General features: G+C 48.2%; 1 protein-coding gene across 1 annotated transcript in view; it reads left to right on the top strand.

The window, feature by feature from the left end:
- Positions 1-18,542, top strand: part of LOC310784858 (NACHT, LRR and PYD domains-containing protein 3-like) — an 83,666-nt gene that overhangs the window by 39,866 nt on the left and 25,258 nt on the right. The window contains exons 5-7 of the mRNA XM_083645894.1: positions 11,469-11,591; positions 12,479-12,602; positions 15,861-15,934. Coding sequence (XP_083502020.1) covers positions 11,469-11,591; positions 12,479-12,602; positions 15,861-15,934 — 321 coding nt within the window. The remainder of the gene's footprint in view (positions 1-11,468; positions 11,592-12,478; positions 12,603-15,860; positions 15,935-18,542) is intronic.

The raw sequence follows: 18,542 nt of genomic DNA, 5'->3' as shown, positions 1-18,542 counted from the left end.
TAGCAGCTAAAGGCTAGCTGAGTCCATGCTGACTGCTGCTACTTCATAGTTCATAACATTATAAACAAATAAAATGACTTGAATTCACTTAAACACGTGTACCGCTACTCACACTTTGTTGAAAATTAGGAGAGAAGTGTGCGAAATGTCATAGTTATAACAGCCTCGCTGAGGTCCACAGACCACTGGGTGCGTTTGTTTGTGTCCGCGGCGCATGCCGTTGTGAATTCCACATGTTTAAAACAGTTTTGTTTTAAACTAAAGGCTATATGAAGCTCCACCTCACGTTAGTCGGCTGTGCAATGGAGTGGGGCGAGGAGGAACAAATTCCACCCAAACCTAGTCCGCAAAAAACAAAAATCGATAAAAAAATTCCACGTGATCGAATTCATTCCTCAACTATCAATTATCGATTATTGATGAACATCCCTACACTGTAGCTTGTAGATTGAATTACTATTGGTTTACTGGGATATTACACAAATTTTATAAATATTGTCGCCTGTACCAATTGATTTGATTACAGAATAGTAATTGAGAGAAATGGTGTGACCTTGTCAGATTTTTGTAGACGGGGACTTCCAGGATGAATCCCAGGATCCAGGGGAATACAGCGAGACTACAGATCTCCCAGTCGACTGGGATGGCGAGCCACCACTGAGCATCTAGAAGAGCAATCCACACATTCACTGCAGTAGCATCAAGGACTACCCTGCTGTACGACTGGAGCGGTCGTTACACACACAGTCCAGCGGATGAACTTCATCGGGACGCGTACAGACACCCATCGACTTTTGGCCCCAAACAATTTTTTATTTAATTTTTTGGACTGAAGGGACAACATATTTTATTTGTGGGCGCACTTTATTATTTTTGGGGAATTATAAATTGTCAACTGTGAAAAGCTGAAGTACTGAATTCATGTTTACAAACAAAAGGCTTTAAATTCATCTAACTCTTACTAAGATAATCTTGCTAAAAGCCAAAACTCTGTGTTGTCTAATTTCATTGCTGTCATACATTTTTAAGGGCTCTGGTCATTCTGAAAATCTGGTACTTGTCCATGCTCATTTATATTAATATTCTATTATTATTATTATTATTATTATTCAGAATTACAGTACATATGCTACAGTCATCAAAGAGCATTCATTTACTGATTATCAACTCACTTTGTATCATTATAATGCTTGTTGATATAAGCAGATGGGCAATGTTTACCTTTGCTACATGTTTTCCAGACTGAGAGCTCCCAATTCATCCTCTGGCAAAATGTTCAGCTGTGACGCTTTTCACATCACAACGCATCATAACGGAATTGCGGAAGCTCTGCTCCGAGGGCTGTTGATTCGGCTTCCAGGGCGCTGTTATTGTTAAAGAGCATTAATAGATGGTTATTTACGGTTAAGTAATGCTTATTCAGCACTCTTGTGCTTTTATGAAATGTTCCTTAAGTGATACATGTTTTCAGCTTACCAAGTGTCACAAAGAACATTAATAAATGGTTTATTACAGTTAAGTAATGCTTTTTCAGCACTCTTACGCTTGTTGTTATTCAAGGGATGTTTTCAACTTTACAATAAGGGTCACACAGAGCATTAATAAATGGTTAATTACGGATAAGTAATGTTTTTCAGCACTTTAATAAGTTTATGAACTGTTAGTTAAGGCATATATGTTTTCAACTTTACAATAAGGGTCACAAAGAACATTAATAAATGCTTAATTACGGATAAGTAATGTTTTTTCAGTACTTTAATCTGTTAATGAAGTGTTAGTTAAGGCAGACATGTTTTCAACTTTACAATAAGGGTCACAAAGAGCATTAGTAAATGGTTAATTACAGATAAGTAATGTTTTTTCAGCACTTTAATGTGTTAATGAAGTGTTAGTTAAGGCATACATGTTTTCAACTTTACAGTAAGGGTCACAAAGAGCATTAATAAATGGTTAATTACAGATAAGTAATGTTTATTCAGCACTTTAATGCATTAATGAAGTGTTAGTTAAGGCATACATGTTTTCAACTTTACAATAAGGGTCACAAAGAGCATTAATAAATGGTTAATTACAGATAAGTAATGTTTATTCAGCACATTAATGCATTAATGAAGTGTTAGTTAAGGCATACATGTTTTCAACTTTACAATAAGGGTCACAAAGAGCATTAATACATGGTTTATTACAGGTAAGTAATGCTTATTAGGCACACTCAAGCTTTTATTAAGTGTTACTTAAGGGATATATGTTTGCAACTTTACAATAAGGGTCGCAAACAGCATTAATATATGGTTAATTACAGTTAAGTAATGCTTATAGAACATGCATATAAATTAGGGCCACATAAAGAAACGGAACCAGCAAACCTCAAATTAACGTTAATTAAGGGTTAATGGATGCTTATTAAGCACTACTAGTCATGTTAATTACGGTGTGTTAATTAATGCTTATTAAGCATTAACCAACCCTTACTTAATGCACATTAGTTAATGTTAATTAAGGGTTAATTAAGGCTTACTAAGCTTTACTAACCCTGTTAATTCATGTTAATTCATGCTTATTAAGCATTAACTAAGCATTAATTAACCCTTAATTAATGTACCCTTATTGTAAAGTGTTACCAAGTAATTTGCAACTTCAACTGGTTTTGTAATAAACTCCCCATCCACCTCAATAAATGAAGTTGTTTTGCCCATTTTGTCCCTTCCCATAGCTTCATTTAATGTTCTCCAGAGTTTTTACTGTCACTTTTACATTCTTCAAATCTTACTTGGTAGTACTGTTTCTTCCTCTGTTTATTCATCTTAGTTATTTTGTTTCTAAGAGTTCGGTATTCCTTCCAGATTGCAGGACATTTTGATGTCACCGCAGACTCCTTAAGGGCGTCTCTTTCTTTCATATGTTTTTTTAATTTATCATCAAGCCAGGGGGCTTTAGTTTTTCTTACAGTAATTATTTTAATTGGGGCATGTTTATCACATATTTTGGTAAATATACTCGTAAAACTTGCTAATGCCGCCTCTGTGTCTCTATTTTCCAGAACCAACACCCAATTCACCTCTTTCACATGATTAATAAACGTATCACTACAAAAGGTCTTATACATTCTTTTATGAATTATCTTTGGTCCGCTTTTGGGAACTTTTGCTTTAAACGTTGTAGCAATTAAATTATGGTCACTAAAACCGACAGCAATCGACACCACCTTAGAACATTTTTGATGTGCATTCGTGAAAAAGTGATCAATGCAAGTTGAGGAAATCACTATTGATGTTAATTCTGGTTGGGATATTCACAATCTGAGACAAGTTGCAAACAGAGGCTATATCACACAGTTTTTTCTTTAACTCATTCAGGGCCAATGACGTCTTTGACGTGTTATCAGGAATAGCCCAGAGGGCCAATGACGTGTTTGACGTGTTTTTGTTTTTATTCGTGCAGCGCATAGTTAAAACACTTCCCCAGCCTGTCACATGGTATCAGGTCCCTAGCATCTAAGACAACACGTGAACACTGTTGTGGTTTGTGTTATGTCTACACGTACTGTGTACAGACATGTCTGTATCACGTGTAGCCTACATAGTTATGTAGGTCTACACCCTTTTTCTGTCGGTCTTTGTGACCATGTCCCTGTGTATGTAAGGCTGAGGGTGCTCAAAGCATAAAGAATTTCATTGTATTATACATTGTATTATACATATGACAATAAACTACTTGAACTTGAACTTGAACTTGAACAAACACATACCGCAGCTGTTGTTTTGAAATTGAGCAAGAGGAAAAGCAGAAAACGGGTAACGCTTCCTTGTGCAGACAGGAGAAACGCCATTGAAACGCGCCTCGGCGCGCTGCACGAGCTGGAGTCGCCTTCCTCTGTGCCAGCCGGGAGAAAACGGGAGAAAGTAATCAAGAGATGTGTTTGATCATCGGAGGAATGAGGAAATGATCGATCAGTTTGCGAGGGCGGTGAGGACGTGTTGAATAGCCGAGGGGAAAACGGGAACGATCAGATAGCAGGGAGGATATGACAGGGAGACAGGGACGAGGACTGGTGGACCAGAACAAAACAAAATAAACACACAAGGCAGAAGCGGCAGTCACAGCAGCCCGCTGTCCTTTCTCAAGAGCTATTCAGTTGGTTCATGAAATCGCTGGGCTGCGTGCCCTCCAGTGTTGCTCCTGGCCAATCCCAGCGCCACAGGGCGTGGTTATTGCTTATCCTATGTGGGGTTAGAAATCTAAAAGGGGGATCGTGTGTGTGTGTGTGTGTGTGTGTGTGTGTCTGTCTGTCTGTCTGTCTGTCTGTCTGTCTGTCTGTCTGTCGGTGTGTCTGTCTGTCTGTCTGTCTGTCTGTCTGTCTGTCTGCACACTCACTCACACCGAGTAAACTGTATTGTTGAATGTAAAAAAAAAAGCACTTCATGTGTATATATTGTAGCATTGCGGTGTGGCTAACTAAGCTAGCAGATAGACAGAGACAGACAAGTTACACTTTTACCTCACGTGAGTGTTATTTATTCCCTGCCGCAGCTCACAGAGTAACCCGGGAGTTGGAGGCGCTCCGAAACTTATATAAACAACAGCCGGTTTCGGTAGCCTACATAATACTACTTCTAGCATGTCTCTCAGACGGTGCAGTAACGTGTCTCTCCTTTCAGACTCTACCGGAACAACAACAACAGCACGGTGTCGCACCTAAAACTTCCCCCTGGTCCCACCCCGTTGACCCACCGGCATATACCCCTACGGAGCACCCCCCTCCAATAGCACACACCCACACCCCCATCCCACGTCCTCCAGCGTTACACAGCCCCCCCCTTTTAATACTCCTCGCCCCCGAGGCCCTCCACTTCATAATCCGCATAACGCTGGGGTGCCCTTCGCAGTCTCCTGGGCCTAGCCCCTCCCACAGTTCCATTCCCCCCATTGTTCTCGCTCAACCCCCCTCTCCTCCGAGGCGTACTTGGACTGTCCATCCGCGGCGGTTCAGGGGGCGCTTGCAGACCCCCCGGGGACTGTTGAGGCGCCAGTTGACCCCCCTCCCCCGGTGACTGCGGCGGCGTCCTGTTTGGCCTCCCATCAGCAGCCTGGCCCGTCCCTCGGTACGGCGCCAGACGATCGCGGTGCAGCACCACCACCCGCCCCCGCGGAGCCATCTTCGTCCTGTAGGTCACCTCCCCCATCTGTTCCAACACACAGCACGGCCCGACCCAGTGGCTCTGCAACTTGGGTGATTTCCCCTTCGTCCTCTTCAGCCCATATACCCACACTAAGTCCCCTGCCTGGAAATGCGTTCCCTTAGTGTGCAGGTCATATCCTCTCTTCTGCCGCACTCCAGCCATCTCCGATTGCTTCCTAGCAAACTCGTGCGCCACTTCCAATCTCCCCTTCAGTTGAGACGCATACTCCACGCCTGCGGGCACCTGAGGCGCGTCCGGCGGCTGTCCATATGCCAACGCTGGCGGCGTTCTGAGTTCTCTCCCCAGCATCAGCAGGGCGGGGGTACATCCTGTAGTCTCCTGGGTTGCCGAGCGACATGCCAGAAGGACCAGCGGCAGCTGCAAGTCCCAGTCTTTCTGATCTTTAGACACCACCAGGGCCAGCTGTACCCCCAGAGTGCGATTGAACCTCTCCACCAACCCGTCGCTCTGAGGGTGGAGTGGTGTCGTACGGGTCTTGTGTATGGACAACTGTCTGCACATCTCCGCAAACAGTTTCGCCTCAAAATTCCTCTCTTGATCCGAGTGCAGCTCAGTGGGGACCCCGAACCGGCTGAACATCCCTTCAATCAGCACTTCACATACCGTAGCCGCCTCTTGATCCGGAACGGCGTAGGCTTCCGGCCATTTTGTGAAGTAGTCCATCGCGACTACCACAAACCGGCTACCCCGCGGGGTGCGTGGAAATGGCCCCAGCACGTCTACAGCCACTCTGTCCATGGGCGCCCCCACCTGGTACTGCTGTAATGGAGCTCTGCTTCGTCCCGTGGGACCTTTGCGGGCCACACAGGGGTCACATTTCTGGCAGTATGCCTGCACATCCCTCCTGCAAGTGCTCCAATAGAATGTCTCTCTGACCTTATTGAGTGTTTTGTTCTCCCCGAAATGTCCCACCCCCTGACGGCCGTGACTGAACTGCAGCACTTCCTCCTGCCGGCCCTTAGGCACCACCACCTGCCATTTCTCCCGGCCCGAACTCGGCTCCTTCCACCGCCTGCAGAGCACACCATCCTTCAGCGCCAAGCCCTCCCATTGTGACCACAGCCCCCGTAATGAAGGACCTGCGGCTGCAATGTCGGGCCACTCTGGTCTCCGATTCTCCGCCAACCACCCAAGCACCACCCTCAGTTCCGGATCAGCGTCCTGTTCCCCGGCCCAGTGTATCGGGTCGTCAAGCCGCAGAGCCATACAGAGCTCTGCTCTCCCCTCCCTTGCATCCGCACGGTTGCAGTGAGAGCAGTCGGTCCCGCATGGCCGTCTCGAGAGCCCATCCGCGTTGGTATGGACGGTTCCTCTTCTGTGCTCAATAGAGAAGTTGTACTCCTGCAGCTTCTCTATCCACCTCGCCACTTGTCCCTCCGGCTCCTTGAAGGACATGAGCCACTTGAGTGATGCGTGGTCTGTCCGAACCGTGAAGTGGATCCCACACAAGTAGTACTTGAAATGTTTCACTGCGTCCACCACTGCCAGCAGCTCTCTCCGGGTCACACATTAGTTCCGCTCTGCCTTATTGAATGCCCTGCTGTAATAAGCGATCACTCGTTCCCCCTCAGGGGTGACCTGGGCGAGCACCACTCCCAGGGCATCTCTGCTCGCATCTGTATCCAACAGATACTCTCCATCAGGATCCGGAGTCATCAGCACTGGGGATTGACACAGAGCGGCCTTGAGTGCGTCGAATGCCTGCTGTTGCTCGGGGCCCCACGTGAAGCGTACATGATCTTTGGTCAGGAAATTTAGGGGCGCCGCCACCGTCGAGAACCCCGGAATAAATCGTCTGTAGTAGGCCGCCAGACCCACAAACGACTTAACCTCTGATACGCTTGTTGGCATTGGCCAGTCCCGAACCGCAGAAGTCTTCTTCTCCACTGTACTCACTCCCTCCCCGCTCAGCTTGTGGCCGAGGAAGATGAGCTCTCTGCGCAGGAACTTGCATTTCCCCGGGTTCAATTTTAACCCCGCCTGCTGTATCTTGGAGAAGGCCAGGCGAAGCGCCCCCAGAGCGGTGTGGAAGTCCGGTCCGTGTATCAGGACATCATCAAGGTAGATCTCTCTGTTCTGTGCGGGCACCTCAGCCAAAACTCAGTCCATAAGTCTTTCAAAGGTCGCTGGCGCGTTGCACAGCCCGAAAGGCATCACTGTGAATTGCCATAATCCCGAGCCTGTGGTGAAAGCTGTCTTGGGCCGGGCTGCCGCTGACAGTGGCACCTGCCAGTATCCGCTCTTTAGGTCCAACGACGAGAACCAAGCAGAGCCCCTTATTCCATCCAGTGCATCGTCGACTCGGGGTGGGGGGTAGGAGTCTTTGACGGTCACGTCATTCACTGGCCGGAAATCCACACAGAAACGCAAATCATCCACATCTTTCTTTGGCACCATGACTACCGGTGAGACCCATGCGCTGTTTGAGGGCTCAATCACTCCAGCCGCCCGCATTTCCTCCAAACACTTTTGTGCTGCTGCCTGCCTCTTCAGCGGGATACGCCGCGGCCGCTGTCTGATGGGGTGAGCCTTGTCCGTGTCTATGTCGTGCTCAATCAATTGCGTCCGTCCCAAGTCTGTGGGGGAGGTGGAGAAAACGGACCGATACTCCCAGAGCACATCGTGCAACTGCCGCTGCTCCATCTCCGAGAGTCCCTCTCTGTTCTGTTCCCACACTGTCTTTACGGTTTCCTCCCGGGGGTCGGGAGTGGGGGAAACCACCGCTCCGCACACGGCCACTGTCTCAGCCGCAGGAACTCCAATCGGTCGGCGACTCCGCTGGGGTAGGGCCTCCCATGAGGGCTCTGCAGGGGTCTCCTCTTCTGGAGGGGACATATTGAGCCCCCCCTCATGTGTTTGGTCCCTCATCAGAGCATCGTGCTCCCCCACCGGCTGCAACGGCCTTTCCTTTATATCCGCTACGTGCTCTGTCTGTGCTTCCCCCGGACACGCCCCCATTGAGGCTGACTCTCTTAAATCCCTGTTATCCCCCGTATCTGTGTCCCGGGCCCCCCCCCCACAACATAGGCTGTGGTGTGCCGCCTTTAAATGTCACTGTCCCCCGTGGCCAATCTACCACCCCCCCATTAACCTTCATGAAATCAAACCCCAGAATGCACTGTTCACGGATATCGGCCACCCACATGCGACATGGAAAACTCTGTTCCCCTACCTGCACCACCACTGCATGCTGACCCAGTGTGTGAGCCCTGTCCCCCGTCGCTGTGAGGAAGGGGCGGACATTAGGACTCACTTGCAGCTCCTCCCCTAAAAGATCTGTGCGAATGAATGTCCCCGAGGACCCGGAGTCCACTAAGGCCATAACATGCCTCCCGTTGATTGAAGCCTTCACCCTTGCTACTTCAGGCCCTTGAGGGGCCCCTGTGCACTCTTCAGCCAGACAGTTGTTAAGGCCCGGCGATGGCAGATAATGTGTCAGGTCCGGGGCGGAGTAACCTCTTCCTACTCCGCCCCCCTCTCGTTTCCCGGCAGGTGCTCCCGCTGGGGTCTGGAGTCCATGGCTAAGGAGCAGTTGTATTGGATGTGCCCCTTCTCACCACATCGCCAACAGACGCGGTCCTGTGCCTCTGTCCAGCCATGCTGCGATTCTCTGTCCGTTCTGGGGGTTTGATGGAACTGTGCCTGTGCAGAGGGTCTAGCTGGGGGAAACAGCGATTCTCCGTCCGTCCTGAGGGCTTGAGGGAACCGTGCCTGTGCAGGGGGTCTAGCTGGGAAAAACTGTGATTCTCCGTCCGTCCTGAGGCTTTTAGGGAACTGTGCCTGTGCAGGGGGTCTAGGTGGGGGAAACTGCTGGGGTCTCCTAACCCGTCCTTCAGTGAGTACCTGCTCCACTTCCTGTGCGCGCTCCAATGCGCTATCCCACGAGGGAGGGTTGCTGAGGCAAACCTGCTCCCGCAGTCTGTCAGGGGTCAGTCCACTGATAAAAGCCTCTTTGGCTAGTATGAATCGGTGCTCCTCGCTGAACTCTGGGAATGCCTTACGGGCCAGGTGGCGTAGATCAGCTGCATACACGCCCAGCCTCTCTCCATCCCCGCGTCTCCTCTCGTTGAATTGTTGGCGGGCAGCAGATTTGGATGTAGGCTCCCCAAACTGTCGCTCTATTGCCTTCGCTATTGCCTGGGGGTTGGCCAACTCCGTCTCCGAGAGATCCAACAGGACCCGTCTCCCCTCCCCCTCCAGGGCTGCAGCCAACTGAACCGCGCTCTCAGCCTCGCTCCACCGGTTAGCCCTGGCTATGAGCCGGAATTGTGTCCAGTATGTCTCCCACCCAGGACCACCATCATAACGACCCACTCTCACTGTGTCCCCCCCCCGATAGGGCGCCGCGGCGGTGGTCGGAATCATCCCGGCCAGAGCCCCCGCCAGCGCACTGGTGAATGCACTAGTCAACATCGTAGTGTTGTCTGTCTGCCCGTTGTGGGAACAGGCAGGCTGGTTAGGCGGAGGGATGGTGTAGCTCACATTGACAGTCTCAGGGCCCCCAGCTCGGCTAACAACTGGGCTATAAAACACAGGCTGTACGGGTGTGCTGTGAATATTAAAGCCGCCAGGCCTCCCCCCCGCACCATATCTCACCCCCCCCCAAATGTCCAAACATACCCCCCTCATGTCCATTCTCTGCGTCCCCGTTATCATCCGCTCGAGAAGCTCCTCTCCGCTCCCCTACCTCCACGCTCCACCCCTCTGCACGTAGCTCCTCCGTCCATTCCTCCTCTTCACCCCGCTCCAGGCCAGCCGGCCGTGATGCATCCAGCAGCTTCACTCTGGGTTCTGGTTGGACAGATGACGGTACTCCATATCCCGCCATGCTTTCTTCTCTCCTCTTCTATCTTTTATCTCCTCTTCTTCTCTTTGCTTATATTTATTATCTTCGTTTTTTTTTTTTTTTTTTTTTTTCTTCTTAAATGTTCGTTTTTCTTTAACACTCCCTCGTCCTTATCTGCTTTCTGTTAGCCACAGGCGACGTGTGTAAAAAAATCCACACCTCTGACACCAATGTAGCATTGCGGTGTGGCTAACTAAGCTAGCAGATAGACAGAGACAGACAAGTTACACTTTTACCTCACGTGAGTGTTATTTATTCCCTGCCGCAGCTCACAGAGTAACCCGGGAGTTGGAGGCGCTCCGAAACTTATATAAACAACAGCCGGTTTCGGTAGCCTACATAATACTACTTGTAGCATGTCTCTCAGACGGTGCAGTAACGTGTCTCTCCTTTCAGACTCTACCGGAACAACAACAACAGCACGGTGTCGCACCTAAAACTTCCCCCTGGTCCCACCCCGTTGACCCACCGGCATATACCCCTACGGAGCACCCCCCTCCAATAGCACACACCCACACCCCCATCCCACGTCCTCCAGTGTTACAATATATATATATATATATATATATTTTTTTTTTTTGTCATTTGTGTCCTAACGAATAATATTTATATGTCTGATGTCAATACAGTTCAAAATAAAAGAATTGAGAGTGAGTTCTGTCTGAGATTGTGCCCTTTTACAAAAATTGCCTTTTCTCCTGTTTATTTTCTCAGGGAGACCATTTGGGGGAAAACAGGGTGTATATAAATGGCTATAAGTAGAGTACAGAACATGCTAAAAGCTCACTTTTTTTTTCCTGGTGAACCCAGAGACGTACATCTTCATTTTGAGGTATTGCAAATCACTCTGGTGCTAATAGATAATTTACTGTGGGTCTTGAAAGATGACCAACAATTATGAAAATCTTTGGCCTGTGCTAAATATTGGCAGTCCTAAACTGGCCCTGAATGAGTTAAGGAGCACTTACCACAAAACCAGTCTATATTCATGTCTGCTGCAAATATTATATCGTAATCAGAATCAGTAACTTTTTGAAGCTTAGTGCATATTTTATCTAAATAATCTATGTTGGAACTTGGTGGTCTGTAACAACAACATATTAGAATACATATTAGAATAGGCTGATTGGATTCATTTGATAATTCATAAAAAGATATGTATACATCTGCCCAGCAGGAATTCATACATTTAAAATATCATCAATTCCATTGTGGACCTCTGAGTAAAAAGGGAGCGACGTGGGGTAAAATTAAAACATTTTTGATAGGAAAACTGAATACAACTCTCAAAACTAAGCATGTTGTACTTTTTCAAAATATTGCAGGAATCTCATTTTATATTTCTATTATCTAATACATATTTTCAATGATTGATTGTAGGGAATTCTATAATGATATGTATAAAACATTTGTGTTTCCAGAGGTCAGTACCACAGACAGAGAGCAGAGTCTCCAGTACCCAGCTGTCTGTCTATGAAGAGTGACTGGTCTAAAGATTATCCTCCTCTAAACTTCAGTAATGAACCTGGACCTTCTGACACAAGGTAAGAGGACTGTTATACTACTGTATTAGCCTTGGCACGAGACTCAGCCTTCATTCTTCATTCCGAGTCGTTGGCACCACAGACGATCTGTCAACAAGCTCTCTCCATCTCTCTCTGTCCTCGGCACGAGTGAGTCCACTCTATTACGCATGGAAAGAATTACAGCATATTGCAGGCCTCCCGCAAACACAGCGATTGCGAGATGGGAATCTGATTGGTTTGACTGATGTAATGCCCAGGCATTGCCTGGCCAAACCTGTGAATAATTCTGGTGCTTAAGATCACCCAAATCCTGTTTGCGCTGGCATTTTGAGGGCCAGGATGATTTGGCACGGCTCTAATTTGCGCGTGCGGCATGTGCCGTGAACATTTCCGCATCCCCACCGAGAACTGCATGCCCACCATATTTCGCGGCTGTTTTAACTTAGAAAACAGGGAGGTCACGTCTACCCAGACAATTGTATCACTTTTAAAAAGTTACATTTCTGTATAAATCATTACAATATGCTCCCGTGAGGTGGGGATGGGTTTAGCTGCTGCCGGCCGGGGAAGCAAAACTCAGCATAACACCTGGACACTTGCGCAAGGCAGACTGCTATCATTAAGGCACGCAAACAGGTACGCAAGCGCAAATAGGGAATATCGCCTGTACCAAGATAGGGCCCATAGCCTAGTTTTATATACTTGGCGACATTCAATTCAGTTCAAATATGACTGGGCGGTTAATAACAAATTTTCCTGGGGGGTTACAGACTCAAAACACATTTACTGTATCTTTGGTTTCCAGGGACTTTAAAGTTTTTTAATCTAATATTTTCAATGATTGATTGATTGTAGGGAAGTCCTGAACTAACGATGATATATGTATACAACATTTGTGTTTCCAGAGGTCAGTACCACAGGCAGAGAGCAGAGTCTCCAGTACCCAGCTGTCTGTCTGTGAAGACTGACTGGTCTAAAGATAGTCCTCCACTCTTCAGCTGTCTGTCTGTGAAGACTGACTGGTCTAAAGACAGTCCTCCACTCTTCAGTAATGAACCTGGACCTTCTGACACAAGGTAAGAGGACTGTTATACTACTGTATGAGTCTACCTGATGGAACCTGATAGAAGGCAAAACACTGCTCTATCAGTTTGATATGTTTCACTGTATTGTTACATTAAACACTGAGGAGGATTGTAGCGTTGAACTGAAATCTGTAATTTCTCTGTATTTCTATTCACTTATGTTGTTTTGTTACCTTTTGGGATTTAATCAAGTTTGGCAGTTTGAAAAAGACACAGCGTTCTTAGGTGGCGTTCACACACAACACGCTTTTTTCAGTAAGAACGCTATGGAAATCATGTCGAGAGTGCTTCCATTGCGCACAAAACAGCGCACGGAGCCGTATTTTTGCGCTTTGTTTTGTTTTCCCCTGTAGTTGTGTGCAGTACAGTTTAGAACACAATGACCACATGGGCGGTAGCCAGCTGGTTTCATCTGTTTGATGTTGTTCAGTGTCAACATGAAAGCCAGATTATTGCCAATTCTGGCAGCAGCGGAGGTTGAGGATCCCTCTGGGAGGAGAAAATGTAGGAGGAGTGAAAAGACGAGCAGTGTGCTTTTCCTCCAAATGTTCAACTTTTTTTTTTTTTTTTTAAACGCCCATAGCGCCTGGTGCCGCTCGATTCGTAGGCTGGAGACTCTGGAGATGATGCGCCATGGCTGCAGTTATGGAAATCGCCCACTCTGCGGGATCTCAAAATCATGACTGACAGACACCGCCCACCCACCTAGGCGCCATCGTGCATCGGCTTATAGACCAAATCACCGTGACGTCACCATGTAAACAAATTTACTTCCGGGTACCACTTGGGGAAGGCGGCAGGTTTAAATGTGCGTGTTGTCAAATAAATGCTGTCAAACCCTCTCGTTGTTTTCAGCCGACTACTTTCAATTTAAATGGTTAAACGGTTGGTAAACATGCTTGTCCGACGTATCTAGCCTTTCTTCTGTGTTTGTTTTATGTAGTGTTAGCTAGCTAATAACGTTTGTTTGTCTGTCAAACTCGCAGTTTTTTTGCAGTCGTTAACGTTACAGAGTAACCTCGCGTCACCAGGCTCTTCTTCTCGGCGAGAAAGCCTGGTACAGACAGAGATACTGACGCCACGTCAATTTAATTTAGCTTCAAGTCTACTCTAGTCTGGTCCAACAGGTAAATTAGCTAGTCTGGTCTCCACTAACGTTAGTGAAAGTGTTGTTATGAATGATATTAAACAACAACACAACACGGACGAACCATTTTTGTCTTCTTTGTCTGTTTTTGTCTTCAACACGTCAGTTTGTGCCGTCCACCGCCATTATAATGTGTGGACCTCAGGGGTACCCGGAAGTAAATGTAAACATCCCGCTGATTTGGTCTATACTACATAACAGTTGCTCGAGTGACATCACTGATGACATCACAACTGCTTGAGTGACATCACTGATGACATCACAATTGCTCAAGTGACATCACTGATACCCATGCAGACCTTCAAAATAAAAGCCCAGAACACACACAGCACAATACCGGGCCGGAGTCTCACCAAACTAGATTTGAAGGCTGTGTAGTGACCTGATAATCTAGTTTAGCAAATCAACAACAACATACATGAAACAATGTACCCGTTTAAGTCACTTTCAGGAGTAATACCAAAACATTGCACAACCTCAACTTTAGCAGTCCATCATAAATCAAAGTTGTAAATCTTCGAAACGTCCGAAATCCCAAGTTGACTTGAAGACATCCTTTATACCCTTTTTATGCCTCCACCGGCGATAGCCAGGCCGGAGGCATTATGAATTCGGGTTGTACGTACGTACGTATATATGTCTGATGTGCGTTAATGCGATATCTCAAAAAAGGCTTGATGGAATCTTCCAATTTGGCTCAAACGTCGACTTGGACTCAAGCATCAACTAATTCGATTTTGGTGGTCAAAGGACAAAGCTTAAGGTCACCATGACCTCACAAATGCCATTTTCAAGCTTGTTAAAGCGATATCTTAAGAACGCCTTCACGAAATGTCTTCCAATTTGCCTCAAACGTCCACTTGGACTTAAGGATGAACTGATTAGATTTTGGTGGTCAAAGTTCAAGGTTACTGTGACATCACGACCACTCGTTTCATGCTCGTTAACGTGAGATCTCAGGAATGCCTTGACGGAATTTCATCTTATTTACCTCAAACGTCCACTTGGACAAAAGGATGAACTGATTACATTTTTGTGGTCAAAGATCAAGGTCACTGTGACCTCACAAACACCATTTTCAAGCTTGGTAATGCCATATCTGTTGTTGCTGCCTCTTGGCCAGTTCGCCCTTGTAAAAGAGATCTTGTGTCAATGGGTCTTATCTGGTTAAATAAAGGTTAAATAAAAAATTTAATAAAAAATATCTCAGTAACACCTTGACCAAATGTCTTCACATTTGGGTCAAACGTCAAAGTCTGGACAGAAATGCATGTCAACTGCTGACTTGTTGGCGGAGGCATATATCCGCGGTGCGGTCGTTCTAGTTTTGTTGTTGAAATCTTCACTGTAGCCGATGAGCTCAAAGTCACGTTCACGTTAATGCGCACCCCTTCTGAAGTCGGTGCACAAGCTCGAAGGCACGAGTTCGAAGGCACATACTGCTGCTAGACGAGATCAATGAGAACTCACGATCTCTCCATGTTTACCCAGAAGCTAGCATCACACACAACAGAGAGAGCTCTGCTGAAGTTACTGCTACAAGTGTCTAACTTTAACTTTTCAGGCTTTCATCTGTTAGCGTTTTAGCTTCTGTCAATAGCTTACAGAGTGCCACATTGTTGGGTCTCTGTGTAATACTCCCACACTTTAGATGATCATGGGCAAGTTTTTTTCTGTCATACTTTGACCGGACACAACCATTGATGCAAGTTGTGAAAATCCACGTATTTACTAAATCGTTGACATTGATGACATCGATGAGTCACCCCAGCCCTAGTATACACCATATTCACATGAAATAAAGCAGAAAAAATGCTGTAATGTTGCATTCATCCATGATCACCACAGTGACATTTATCCATGATGGGTAAATTGTTGTAAATTTGTGCCGTGTTGGTTTAATAAACTACAACTATGGTGAGCGTCTGAGCGATAGAAATGTGAAAGTAAATGTTATATGGTTGTGGTCGCATGATGCTATGTTGACAATATTCAAAGATGCAATGAGGACAATTATTCCTATTGAGTCACAATGAATTCTGCCCATCTCCACAGAAAGAGGAAGAGGAGTCATGGTGTTGTGATGGAGCAGCTGCCCTGCTGTGCATTGTGTCAGTGTCAGGATCGGAGTGAGAAGTGTGGATCTAATCGCGGGTAGTTGATGACCACGGGAAACTTGGTAGGTCTGGAGAAGCCGGGGTGCTGTGGAACTTGGTAGCTTGAAAGCTGGGAGCTGCACTGTTCGGGGTTTGGGAACAGTTGGTTGCAGGTTGCAGACGTTGCTTGAGATTGGTATGATCCTAATTTAGATTATGAATCACTGGCCAGAGCCTGCCGGAACAGGCCTTTATAGATCCGAGCATGACACCACCTGTGCTATGACATCATACCGTTTGTGACATCATCAGAGACATGACATCACCTGTGCTATGACATCACTAGCGAAAGGCATGAAAGACACTTATGAACCATGACATCATCAGTGATCGATGACATCATAGTCGGAATGACGACGTCAAAGTAGGAATGACGACGTCATCCTAACAGTACCCTCCCCTCAAGGGACGTCACCTGGCGTCCAATGAGGCCATCAAGGATGGCATCTGGGAGACAAAAAATCCGTAGGTTCTGGTGGAGGTGCTCTTCCGCAGGTGGTTAGACGCAGGTGGTTAGGCCCCAAAGGGGGTGTAAGAGAGTGAGGTGCTCTTCAGCAGGTGGTTAGATGCAGGTGGTCAGACCCCAAAGGGGGTGCAGGACAGTGGAGGTGCTCCTCCCTAATACAGGATATCGAAGCCATAGATGGACCGATACGTGGATAGAACTTCCACCGGGTCTGGTGGATCCTCTGGGACCGGCCATCCCCCGGGGCACGATCCAAACATGGGAGGCTGGGGACCATCAAAAGGGTCAAATGCCGCCGTCTCCGAAGGCAGAGCCGCAGGGGGATCTGACACAGCGAGGCCTGCCCTCCCGACCTGTAGTTTGGGGAGGTCACTCACCGTCTCCTCCTTTAAACGCCTCTTATTTCTTCTTGTTCTTGACCGAGGGCTGACGACACTACGGGAGCCTCCCAGCATGAGTTGTTGGTCCAGCATGAGTTGTTGGTCAAGGACAGGAATTGGCTGCTGCTGGGGTACGGGTTCAGACTCGGCGAGGGGAAGGTCCACAGGTTGTGCCTCAGGTACAGGTTCAGACTCGGCGAGGGGCAGGTCCACAGGTTGTGCCTCAGGGCCAGCAGACTCGGAGGCCCCCTGCGGGGGGACGGAGCCGATCTGCAGGCAGCGATTGAGCTTCCCAATGAGACGGTCGACAGTCCTCTCCAACTCGTTAACCCTCTTGGAGACACACTGCCACTCCTGGGTCCTGCAGGGAGCGCTACCCAACCGTACAGATCTTTCGGCTGTACACGTAGAGTCTTGATCTACTGAGAGTACCACGGGCCGGCGAGCGGTGGGACCACTTACTGGACGCCGGGAGCAGGAGGAGAGGTAATGCCCGGCTCGACCACAGTACAGGCAGCTCCGGGTGTCCAAACGGCGCTGCCTCTCCTCTGGTGTGATGCGAACCCTGCCGGTCGGATCACGGTACAGATGGCTGCTGGGACTCGAATGTGGCTGCCCCTGCTCTGGGATGACGCGAACTCCCCCCCAGAATATGCCCTTAGCAGCTGGAGGCGGCCGAGAGGCAGAGCTAGAAGCAACGACCGCTGTGGGCGGGGGAGTAGCAGGTCTGGAAACCTCCGGAACGGCGGTGCGCTCGGAAGCTGGGGCTTCGAGACGATCTAGCCGGCCAATCAAGAGGGCGTGCCGATCAGCGGCTGCGGAAGCCAGAGCCTGGATTGCTTTTTCCTGGTGGGCAATCAGGCGTCTTGACTCAAGTGCGAGGTCTTGCAGAGGCTGCGGGGTGACACCCTGGGGGCCTAGCCCTTCGAGACGATCTAGCCTTCTATCGAGACGATCTAGCCTTCGATCTAGGTGCTTAAGTATGACATGGAAGTCTCCGAACGTGATAGGACGAGTGGAGACATCAGGATGAGTGAAGGTATCAGGATGAGTGGCGATATCCAGCTGACCGCCTGGTGGGTCAGCTGAAGCGACCGGCCGGGTGACTGGCGTTGGGGCGACTGATCGCTCGAAAGCGGGGGCAGGGAGGGCAGAAGGCTGCGCAATGCCCCCCTGGTCGAGATGATCTAGCCGTCTTGCCAGGAGGGCGTACAGGTCCTCGGCCTTGGAAGCCTGAACTTGACTCTCCTCGACCATGAGGGCGTGCCGATCATCGGCTTGGGAAGCCTTGGAAGCTACGTCCCGAAGGATGTCATCGAGGAGCGCCTGCTCCCGTTGCATCTCCGCGAGTCGCGCGCCCAGGCCAGAAATAGTAGAAATCAGTGCTGTTTGGAGGGAGTCGTCTGGTGGACCACCTGACGTGGCCGGCGGGGAAACTGGGGTCTCAGGAGCCTCCTCCTTGACTGGCGGGAGTGTGTCTGCTGGATCCGCTTTAGAGTGATTGGGGGCCTCCTCCTTGATTGGGGTGAGAGATTTGCCCGCTAGATCCATTTCAGAGTGATTCATACTGTCAGGATCGGAGTGAGAAGTGTGGATCTAATCGCGGGTAGTTGATGACCACGGGAAACTTGGTAGGTCTGGAGAAGCCGGGGTGCTGTGGAACTTGGTAGCTTGAAAGCTGGGAGCTGCACTGTTCGGGGTTTGGGAACAGTTGGTTGCAGGTTGCAGACGTTGC

Source organism: Poromitra crassiceps (assembly GCF_964638095.1).
Source record: "Poromitra crassiceps genome assembly, chromosome: 11".
NCBI lineage: Eukaryota > Metazoa > Chordata > Actinopteri > Beryciformes > Melamphaidae > Poromitra > Poromitra crassiceps.
Note: the sequence above shows the minus strand (reverse complement) of the source record. Positions and strands in the feature narration are given on the sequence as shown.